Source organism: Phalacrocorax carbo, chromosome 9 (genome assembly GCF_963921805.1).
Source record: "Phalacrocorax carbo chromosome 9, bPhaCar2.1, whole genome shotgun sequence".
NCBI lineage: Eukaryota > Metazoa > Chordata > Aves > Suliformes > Phalacrocoracidae > Phalacrocorax > Phalacrocorax carbo.
The window spans coordinates 26,395,542-26,407,027 of NC_087521.1; the positions used below are offsets into that span (position 1 = coordinate 26,395,542).

An 11,486-nucleotide genomic window follows, 5' to 3' on the forward strand; every position below is an offset into this window, starting at 1 on the left:
AACAATTAGTTGGTTAAGTGCTTCCTTCAGGCTTACTTCATTTTATCAGCACTGTTTTCTTATAAGACTAGCAAACTATTTTTCATTGTTTTTATTTGTAGCAGACAAAAAATGTATCCACAGCTTTTAGTATGTAGTTTTAAATGTTGAAAAGGACATAGTTGGCATGTGTTGCAGTCCACAGTTGTAGTGGGAAATCCTCAAAAGAGAGAGTGACTGGGTTTTTTTGTAGTGGAGGGCAGGAGGATCTGCGTTCTGTTCTTGGCTAAAACAGTCAGTGTCCTGAGATTTTTGGGGTTGAGGAATTTTTGGTTCCACAAGTAAAAGGAAAACAATGATTCACCATTTTTTATCAGATAACACTGAATCCATTAATGCTTCATAACGAGTTGATCTCTCATAGTGATGAGTATTGTGGATAGACCTATAAAGAGAGTTTTGTGTGTCAGTGTTGGAGGAGCAAGGCTGAAAGACTGGTGAGAGACTCTTTAAAATGCCAAACTCTTCAGTAAATCACAAATATGACATATTTCACAGTCAAGGTATAAAAATCTCATGAATGCTATTGGCAGTTAAACCAGCTGAGAAAAGGCTATGCTGAAATTATTAATTTTCATGGTTATCAGTCTCTGAAATGTTATCAGCAGACTTAGAAAATTTGCAGATATCTCTCTTTACTGCTATGAGAGAACTTTATTTAATCTTCAACTGCAGCTGTAGAGATCTGTTTCTTGTTATATAGATTATAAAATACTTAAACCATACTTATGGTAATTAAAACTTAGTGAAACAATATCAGAGATGCTGTCAGTATGATTATGCAAAAAGTGGTACATTATGTCAAGAAAATATTAAATTAATTTTATCCACCCTACTGTGGTAGCCATGAGAACACATTTTTGTTGTAGATGGCTGCTTTCTGGGTAAAAAACAACCAACCAACTAACAAAACACCCCCACCCCCCCCCAAAATAAACCAGCCCCCAAATCTGGAGGTAAAACCTCTACAACAGCTCTAAGAATTGCCTGTACTTGTTTCGCAGTGTCGTGTCACTGTTTTGGTCCAGAAGCTGCTGTATATAATCGTCTCACTAGCGGTCCTGCCAGTTTTGTCTTTTGCTGCCTGTTTCACAGCAGAAAGCTAGGGGGTGGGGCTGGGGGGGTGGGGGGGGTTTCTGTTAAGAGCATTGGGTGCTGCCATCGGTGTATCACCAAGAGTGAGCAGGAAGATTATTTTTTTTTTAATTGAAATAGGTTTACCAGAAAGAGCTAAGTAACCTGAAAAAGGAAGAGAAGCCAGAAGTTAAATACCCAGAGAGGTAGGGAAACTTGAGGAAACAGGAGCTCACTTAGAAAAAACAAAGAATGAGAAATTTTGGCTAAGCTTGCAGAGATGTTACTTTGAACTTAATAATTTCCATTTGTTTCTTAGATATGTTTGGTGCTGCAGAATTAGGGTAGAGGTAATTGATTAGATTGTACTTGAACCTGCAGTGGTATCAGAAGCAATGTAGCTGAGCTTCACGCAGCTCCTTTCATCCTACTCCTTTGGGGTGTTTTGTCTGCGTTTCTTAACTTCCACTACCTACAAATCTGTAGTGATGCACAGGCTTAGGTACGAGGTGTAAGCGCTCAGTACGTCTAGGTGGAAATACTCCTGCAGTTCTTTCTCAGGGAATTCTTTTCTAGACAAATGACAGAGGAAGAGAGGAGTGGGATCCTGATGTGGAATAGTGGAGAGCAAGATGCACAAATTCCAACAGTTCAGGAGCAAGGGTCACACCAAGCTGTTTGGCACAGTTTGTGAGGGGCTGTAGTTGGAACACGAAGTGTATTGCAGAGGTGGAGTGGAGACATGGTGTGAAGGAGACTGGGGAAGAGTGGTAGAAAGTCCTAAATCTGAGAAAGAGGTGGCTGTGGTAGGACAACATTGCAGCGAGAAGGAGATAAGTGGATTTAAAAAAAAAAAAAAAAAAAGACAAAGAAAAAGGCAAAAATCTCCTGTTACATGCAGTAATTCAGTCTGCACAAGGTATTAATTGCACAGGTCCCTTACTTGAAAACATGGGACTACAAGAACAGAAATACGGAGAGGGATGGGATAAAGCGGGAAGCAGCACGGTAGTGAGGCACACCCAAAACAGTGGAGGTGAACAGGGTGAAGTAGGAAGGAGTCAGAACCAAAGTAGCCATGAAAACCAAAAGCAAATGAAAATGGAGGGGAGAAACAGGAACAGGGCCAGGAGTAAGGATAACTTCCAGTGAAGAAGCAGCAAGATCAGAGGGGAGAGAGTATGGGGTTTTTGGATGTTTCTTGTTGTGGTTTTAGGTTTTTTTTTGGTTGGTTTGTTTTGGATTTGGTTTTCGGGGGTGGTGGTATGGTGTTTGGTTTTTTGCTTGTTTGCATTATTTTGTGTTTGTGGGTTTTTTTGTGATAACAGTAGTTTATTTGGAATACCGCAGAATACCAATTCTAAAGTAGCTAGGCAGTTATATATTCTATGTAAGTCAACACTCTTTGAGACAATTAGTGTCTCGCTGTAAGTGTTCAAACTGCAGCTATTGTGAATTTACTGTGACCATCAAGCCTCTACCAGCCTCAAGCTTCAAAGGGAGGGCAAGTACCTAATGAGAGCACAAACATGAGAAGATAGTCTGTCAGAGGCCTTGCAGCCTGAATAGACAGGATTGATTCAGTGATGCAAGTTGAACTTGGTTATATAGCTGGGTCAGGCACATGTTAGCATCAAGAATTTTAAAAGAAAAACCAAAGCAGGTAACTGTTAACATACACAGAAGGCCCATCTGGGACTGGGTTGTGTGGTTATATACACACACAGGTTATGCTTCTGTATTCCTAGTCTCATGTGTGCAAAGAGCTGCTTGCTCTTGTATTTATCACACTGGAAATGCAGCTTCTGCCTGTGAGGCTAAAGCAAGAAATGCAGTGCTTCTTTGTGAGGTGATGATGTATTTCAGGGCATCTCACTTGTCTTTGGTGCCATTATTAGGCTGATGCAGAGAAAAACTTTTTTGTGTGTGTGTTCTTATCTGCGTTTTATTTAATGTACATGTTTTGCAGGATATTTGCATTTACTAAACCTGTTGGCTGATGTATTTTGCTACAAAATCACTGTCTTTGACAACCATAGAATGTTGTGGTCAGTAGCACTGATTCTGAGCAGTAGTTAAGGCAAATCTTCACAGAAGCAGATAGAGTAAGGACTTGCTTGGAAGTAGAATGGGAAGGGTGCTTCACTGGGGTTTGCCAGCAGACAGTGTTGTGGGTAGTCTCCTGCAGGTGTGGCTGCTCCAGTACTGCAGCAGTCTGCAATGAGTTCCAAGGTTGTATTCCTGCAGAATGGAGTACAGGGAAGAAGGGAGATCACCATTTCATTGCAAAGAGGACATTCAGCTGTAAAAATGTACTGCATGTATATGTTTAGAAATAAAATGCAGATTTATTTATGTTAGGAAAACTTCCCAGAGGGCAAGAGGAAAATATTGCATTTTGTGCATTTCGGTGGTCTTCCACTTGCAATTGAAACTGTACCTGATTGGAATAACACTGGTTCAGCACTAATATTATTAGACTTGGATGCTGAACACTAAATGTGAGTATCAGTAACTTTGTGTGACATTCATTCATGCTCCTTTTCTATTTAGGAAGGGATTGACTTTTAGGAAAATTGGTAATTTTGTGCAGTAACAAATCAAATGTCAGTTAAATTTCTTCCTGTCTTTAGTATCTGGTAAATATTTTACTTCTCTTGCGCACTTCTGTGAAGATACAATAGTACAAAGATACAGTAGTACAAAGTTTAAATACTGTGCTTAATTTTTGTAGCCAGTTGGAATCAACTTGGTCAGCATTCATTCCAGTCCAAATGATCAGATGTTGTGGGCAATTGACAGCAAATGGAATGTCCATGTACGAGTTGGAATTACAGATGAAATGCCTGTAGGCACTGACTGGGAACATGTACCAGGTAAAAATGGATATATCAGTTCCTTGTTCTTTCTGCCATTTTCTCAGCGTTGGTTTCTTTTGGTTTGGTTTGTTTTTTCCCCTGTTGCTTTGTAAATTGGATAGCAATGCTTAAGTCAAATATTTTTCTCAGCAGTCAAGTGTTCTTATTTATATGAATACAGTGAAGTATTTGATAAGGGTTATCTTTTAAAGAGGATGTTGGTTTTACTTAAAAACACTAAGTAGTTAACTGAAGAAAAATCTGATTTTTTAAATGAAATTCTGTTGTGTGTTATTTCAGGCTGCTGCCACTGTTCAGTTAGAACTAAGGCAGTCAGTATTCCTAAGCAATAGGAAACTACTCTGCTATGGGAAATTTTGTATTTAGCTGTGATACAACCTGGGGTTCCTATCTAATGCTATTTTGCACAGCTTTCTATTAATCCTGAGTGCTGGAAGCATCCTAGATTAGGTAATTACATTTTTGCCTTGCCTGTAAATAAACAAAAATTTTAGTTATTTCTTTCTAAATAACTATGTGTTGATGCTGTCTGCTTTTTAAAGATTTTTTTTCACTGCATAATGCATGGCACTTAGTTGCGGAGTACTTGCTTTCTTATGGAGAGGAAGAAACAAAAATTCCACACAATGTCTGTAATGTTAACCATTTTTAGACAAGATAAAGAGATAACTGTTGGATTATTCCCCTTATGATAGTAAAATACAGTAGAGGCTCCAAAAGTATGTTTTGAAGCAGATCCTCTAATTGGTTGTTGCTTGTGGCTGTGGCCACATAACAAAATGTATCCACAGCATGATATCCTTATGGTCAATAGATGCAGTGAGTACAAAGTCTGCAATTAAAAAGCTTTTTTCTTCACCAGTACTTCATGTGCCGCAAGTGGCCTACTTTCTGATATTCTGCTTACACAGGGCCAGAAGCTCAGATCTGAATAGCATCCACTCTGTTCAGCTCCCCTGAAGTCAGTGTAAGGAAATACAGTCATAAACTGTCTTCTTGCCAATCCTTTCTTAGAAAGCCTCCTGGAAAACTAGGTATTTCTTTGTGCCTTTTATAATGGAGAGTTCTTCTGTAGTATTAATATAAGGATACATAAAAACTGTTATAGCCTTGCTGTTGTTTCTTAATAAACTTTTCTGCAAGAGTAGTATAAGACAGCCTGTGATTATTCCCTCTTTGTGTCCAATTATCTGTAGGTTTGCAGGCTTGTCAGCTGGCTATAAGTACAAGGACCGTTTGGGCACGCTGTCCGAATGGAGATGTAGCTCGTCGATATGGCATTACTGACAAGAATCCAGCAGGAGACTACTGGAAGAAGATTCCTGGAAATGTCTCACGTTTAACAGGCAAGTTGGTTCTGCATGACAGTCCAAAACATGGTGATGCCTGCTTTGACTTGTGCCTGACGGTGCTCAAGCTGATTGTATGCAGGGAGAGCTGCATACTCTAAATGCTTTGTTGATGTGAGAGTTTCACCAGGGGTGCTTGTATCATACCCTTCTTGGGGTATAATTAGGAAAACAGATCCAAATATTATTTATTTAAAGTTTGTAATTGGAACCTGCTACCTTAATTACAAGATGGATAATTTATACTTTGCAGTGACCCCTCTAGATGAACTGTGGGCGATCAGTACTTCAGGATCCCTTCTCCAGCGCCTCACTAAGACCTTTAGCCATTCCCATAGTTTGCAGAAAAATAATGACACTTCTGTTCTGCTTCACTCTGATGATTTTGAAGATGAATGGGAGGTGATATGAAGTCTCTCAAGCTTGTGAAGCAGTGGACAAAAACAGGACAGAATTTATGTAATGTATGTACAGAATGTTGGATCTAAAAGCCACTCATATTGGACTTGTGATATTAGCACTTTTGTACTGAAAAACTGACCTATTAAATAGCCCCCAAGCTGTGAGTTCTGATGTTTGTTCTCTTATCTCTTGGGAGACTCTTTAGGTGTGGCATACTGCAATTGTAATACTGTACTACTGTAGAAGTTCCTTTGGAAATATAACTCTTAAGTTAATCTTACTAGCAATGAAAGTGACTATTTCACAACAGCATGCAGACTTATACACGTGTACTTATTTTGAGAAGGAATTCTGTTGCATTAAATATTTCTCTACAGCAGAAACATTAAGCATTTCTCAATTTCTTCTTGTACTTAGAACTCCAAACTGATGGGAATGTTCTCTGACTATTGTATGTGTATTTAGAATTATTTTTCCTTGCAGCATGGAAGAAAATATGGCAAAGTTTCTTAGTGAGATCACAGAACATCATGATTACACAGCATTGGTGTTGAAACAAACTTAGTTTGATCCATTTCCATATAAATAACTGCAAGGCTATACTAACCTTCCATTTCTAGAAATTTGGTTCATAATTTGGCTTCATTCACAAAGGAGAAGTTTGGATTACACCTAATATCAGGGGGACTTTTGCCCATTTCGCGCAGTCATCAGGAATCTGACAGATTTTTGGGGGGTAAGTCCCGCTTGGGAATAGGAAGAAGTTGCATGTTGGGTTTGTACTACAAAGCAGGAATGTACAAGGCAGTTTTCATAATTCCTGTTGTGCTGTATTTGTGCCTCCAGCCAGTGCTTTAACATTTGGACTCAAATTGTTTTGAGTACCAAACTTAGATATATTAAAAGGAAAAATGGTAATTGGTAGAATTACCTCGATATCCCATTAAAAATTGTGATATTGTGAGAAAATACTTAACAATATTCTGATCTTTAGCTATGTTAGCTAAATTTTGAAGTGTCTTATACTCAACAGATGTTGCAGCAGAGGTATGTGATGAACTGGGAAGTAACCTAAGTTAATCATTGCAGCTTATTTTTCTTTAAACTCTAAATCTTCTTTGAAAGATACCTCACCTTTTTTAAGCAATACAGATGAGAGAACTTAAGTTCAGTATGTAGGCGGAGGAGTTATTTTGTGTTTGTTCTATACTTCTAAATCATCAGAATGTTTTAAGCAGCTGCTAACCAATACTGTAAAAGAGCCAGCTTCAGTAGAGGCCAGGAGTTGAAAAGTGGGGATGTTGCTGTTTTGAGAACTTCATACCTACGGAAAAGGATGTGTTATCTTTCTAACCTCTGTTCTCTTTCAGAACAATTCATGTGTGTACTGCACTAAACTTGGAACTAACATGGTGTAAGGTGAGAATGTGAATCGGTGGAGAGAGAACCAAGTTATGTCACTTTTTTTTAGTAGCATTTATGATATTGGCTGTCAGTTCTCGGTCTGATCTTTGTCTTACAGTGAGGGCAGATTTGTTTCCCTTTTGCAGGTGATATGCTTGGTTTGTTGCTGTCTCATCTGTATATGGAGATTACCCCAGAGTTTTTTTTAGCCTGACTGGCAGTGGATTGTAACGGAATCAGCTTGTGAAGTAACCCAGTCTGTTTTATGCAAGCATAGCTTGGTATCTTGAGGACCCCAAAGAAGCTGAAATCCAGCTTAAAAGTATGTTGTTGGCAGCTCCTGAATCAATCACTTTGGAGAAGGGACATGTGTACTTCTCTGCGCCCTGCCAAGCACCAGATGCTCAAGTACAATGGCATTATTTAATAGTGACACCTTTGTATTACATTTTTCAAAGTCATCTTAGTAATGGCTTCAGCTTGCTAGTTGTTTGTTTACTGTATAATACTGTACCTTGCTATGGTCATTAATATTAAATTGGTGTCAAGAGCTCTTACCAGACTACTTTTTAGGGTAGTTTTAATGACATTAGGATGGGTTTTTTACTTTTATTTCTGTATTTAGGTTTTTGGTTTTGTTTGTGCTTTGAGACAAGTGCAATAAACTAGATTTTTAAGAAATAAATTACTGTGGTAAGACTCATCTGTTTTATGATTCACAAGAGAGTTCTCTGTGTCTGGAAATCGTCTTGATGCGGAAGACAGCCATGCTTATGAAACCTCTCCCCTTCTGTTACCCCAGACACTAAGGTAATGACAATGTTAGGGCCTGGATATTGTGAAGTTTATTTCATATATCTTTTTGATTTGACAGGTGTATGAAACCAGCAAAATAGTCATCTTCCAAGCAAAGACAATTAAGCACTTCTCGTATTTGAATATTAAGCCTATTGCCTCCGAATTAAGATGGTCTTGCTGTAATAGAAGTAAACAAGTTTCTTTCCTTAAATGCTAAACACAATTGCACTTGCATGTTAAATATTTAGCTTTCATTGAAGAATATGCATCTGCAGTCACAGCTAGAAAACGTTCAAGCAGAAAATGGCTGATTGGTCCCTGTGCTGTAACTGCGCCTTTCCTTGCATTTTAAGATATCTGAGCTGGTCTGAGGACTTCCTGTGTTTGTGGCCTTCAGCTGTAACTGCAGCTGAGCCTTATTGAGCACCTTGGCTTCACTTCTCAGAGGGGAGAACTGTTTCCTGACAGAGATGGGACCTGGGGAACTTCACACAAGAAAGCATAGCAAAGATTAATGATGCTTCTGACACTTAAACCCACTTCCAGTCACAGGAATCCGTTCAGATTCAGATGGCAGTGTCCTTGCTAATTATTACAGCCTTTATGCTGACAAACCGGTTCAGCTGCTTCTGCTGGCTCCTGCAGGGAAATGGTAGTCTCCTTAGGGCACCAGTCCCTTGCTTTTACGCAGGAGTAATCCTTATGTCACAGCTTAAGGAAGCTCAAGTGACTCTGAGTTGGTGTGAAACAGCTGTCTTGGATATCCAAGTAACTCTCCTTTTTTCTTTGTCTTGCAGCAATAAAAAGGAATAGGATCATGTTCAATGGTACAAAGAACATCTTTCACTAAGTATCAAAGAAAATACATTAATTGCTTAAGTAAGGTAGAACTGTTGTCAGCAAACACTGTTACTGCTAAGAAAACGATAATGAGGAACACTTAACTTGTGTCATTGTCTAGACATAGCTTTATTTAGAGTCACGTTTATTCCAAAGTCCTTGTACTTGTACAGAGTGTCTTTGATGCAATGGACAAGAACCTCCCCTTCTTCCACACACACACAGACATCAGGAGGTCTGAACCCCATAGCTCCTCTACATTACTTCTCAATAGATGAGTCCTGTCACATATCTCCAAGTCACTTGTGGGTGATTTCAAACTAGCATGGCAGAATAGCTTAGCTTTTTGCTCTCTCCTAATAATCTCTTTAGTGAGTTGCTCGTTGTTTCTGCTGGAGTTCTGGATGGATTCCAAGGAACAACCTTGCGACAACTTTTCAGTAAATGCTGTTCTGAATAAAAGGCTTGAAATTCAAGTGCCTGTATGCCTATGGCTTTGCCTTGTTAATTAGCTATTAGAAAAGCGTAAATCCTATATGAAGATATGGAGATCCCTTCTTACCTTGGTGAAAAGTCTCTGGTCTTCAGTTTTGACATTAACCAGCCCTGTCCACATCCCATCCCTACTATCAGGAGTAGAGAGGTAAGATCCGGATTGAGGATTTCTAGCTATAAAATGTGAGATACAGGCTTTATTCCTCTTACAGCCTTCCTGAAAGTGGCATGTTGGAAATAGTATTATGATGGCAAGTAGCCAGCAAAGAAAGCTGATGTATCCCTTGCCAAACAAAGTAGATCACCCTGATTGTTTGAAAATGAGTTATTGTAGTTAAAAATAACTGTTCTCATATCAGCAGAACAGAAGAGAACTTGTAATATAGAGGACTAGATTTTAATTACTGGAAAGTGAAAGCTGAGTTACAGTCATTCTCTTTTGTGAATTATTACAGCCAGAGCTCCACTGATAAAGATTAAAATATCTGGATAAATTAAATTATCTCCCTAGGCTGCTGAATGGTGATATCCAGGTTTATCACAAATCCAAGTAGCTACAGATTTCTCATCACTTGAAATCAAGATAGGAATTGAGGGTTTGGGTTCAATGCAGGAAATGTAGATAATACTGTGGCTGATATCCTACTGGAAGCCAGTTGAAATTACCATTATGATTCCTTTGGCCTTTGAGTTTATCTGACTGGAAATCTGTTTGAATAGGTCTATCAAAGTTGTTATATGAGCCATAAAGTTAAAATTGTCCTTGATGCTAGTGAGGGGGAGAAAAAAAAAAAGCAAGCTGTAGAAAAAAGTAAAGATCTGTTTGAGAAACTTTGTTCTTATGGAATGTGGACTTTTATACATATATGTGTGTGTGTATATATATATTAAAAAAGCTTTGTTTTCTGTTCTCTAAAAGCTAATAGAATGATAATAAAATACAAAAAAAAAACCTAAATCCTTCAAACTAACAAATTCCCTTTCTCTCTTGGCCCTCAGAAATGGCTAAAATATAGTGATTATTATAGGCTGTGGCTCTCTGACAGAGGCACCGAATAATGCACAACTGAATAGCTCTGGGTTGAGCTGTAGTTATGAATTAATCTTTCAAACATTATTCCCTATTTCTGTCCAATATAGAAGAAACCAGTGGCTTATTTTTCCTTTTTAATATACCTTTCTCAGCCTCAGCTGAGATTCACTTACAGCAGATAGAGATAAAGGAAGGAGACTTCAATTTACAACACTTGTCTTGAATTTCATATCCAGAGAAAATATACCTAAAGATGTGTACAGAATTGTGTTAACGTCCTGTTCTTACCATCCTGAATTTGCACAAGCTGACTGCAGGCTTTATGTGTATGCTGTGGACCTGCAGCCTAGTCAGTACAGTGAGCCTTTGCCAGGAGGTGCTCTCTGTTGTGTGTGCATGTAGGTGTCTTGCATATAGAATGGAGAAGTGGCAGAGATGCTATGCCTGTTAAAGCATGAAATAACAGTACTCAATAGGTGACACCTTGCTGAAGTTGTTACACTGCTGTATTTTGCCTAACCGTGGGCTGGATTAATTTAGCAAAGCTCCCCCGAGTCAAGTGAAAGATCAGGCTAGTTAGACGTCTCCCAGAAAAAATAAGACTGGGAGGAAAGTTCCAGGGAAGGCCTCAGCAGACAGCCTGGCACACGTGCCTGGCTACACAGCAGGGGCATGTACAAAAAGAATGAATTTGCTTGAGCTGCAGGGGGGGAAACGTAGCTGCCAGCACAAAACCCCACAATCCCTGGTTATTACAGGGGACAGACTGGCCTGCTGATCATGGGAAGTGCAAAGTAAGTCGGGTAATTGCTAGGATGACTGAGATTTTACTTGCTCACTCCCACGCTTGTCTTGCTAAATCCGTTCTCTGCCTCAACAGATGGGCTATGGTCTGTTGCCTCGGTGAGCCACACCTAGCGCTCCAAATTTGGAATAACAAACATGCAAAGCGGCGGATCTGTGCTTCATTCCTTGGTGCTGTGGTGAAATTCAGTCCCTTTAAGTTACGGACAACGTGGTACATGATCAGTGTAACACTTTGAAATAACAGGTTTAGCACTGTTAATTCACTTTATAATTACTGTAATAATAATGCTGACCTTGTTAAATATTAGCATTGGTGCCATAGGTACGTCTCCTGATCTATCGGGCTTCAGGTCTAATTATCCAGTT

General features: G+C 39.1%; 1 protein-coding gene across 2 annotated transcripts in view; it reads left to right on the forward strand.

The window, feature by feature from the left end:
- Positions 1-7,832, forward strand: part of TECPR2 (tectonin beta-propeller repeat containing 2) — a 45,455-nt gene extending 37,623 nt beyond the window's left edge. For both annotated transcript variants that reach the window (XM_064460803.1, XM_064460804.1), the window contains exons 18-20: positions 3,848-3,989; positions 5,189-5,338; positions 5,595-7,832. In XM_064460803.1, the coding sequence (XP_064316873.1) occupies positions 3,848-3,989; positions 5,189-5,338; positions 5,595-5,752 (450 nt within the window). In that variant the 3' untranslated portion in view covers positions 5,753-7,832. The remainder of the gene's footprint in view (positions 1-3,847; positions 3,990-5,188; positions 5,339-5,594) is intronic.
- The last annotated feature ends 3,654 nt before the right edge of the window (positions 7,833-11,486 follow it).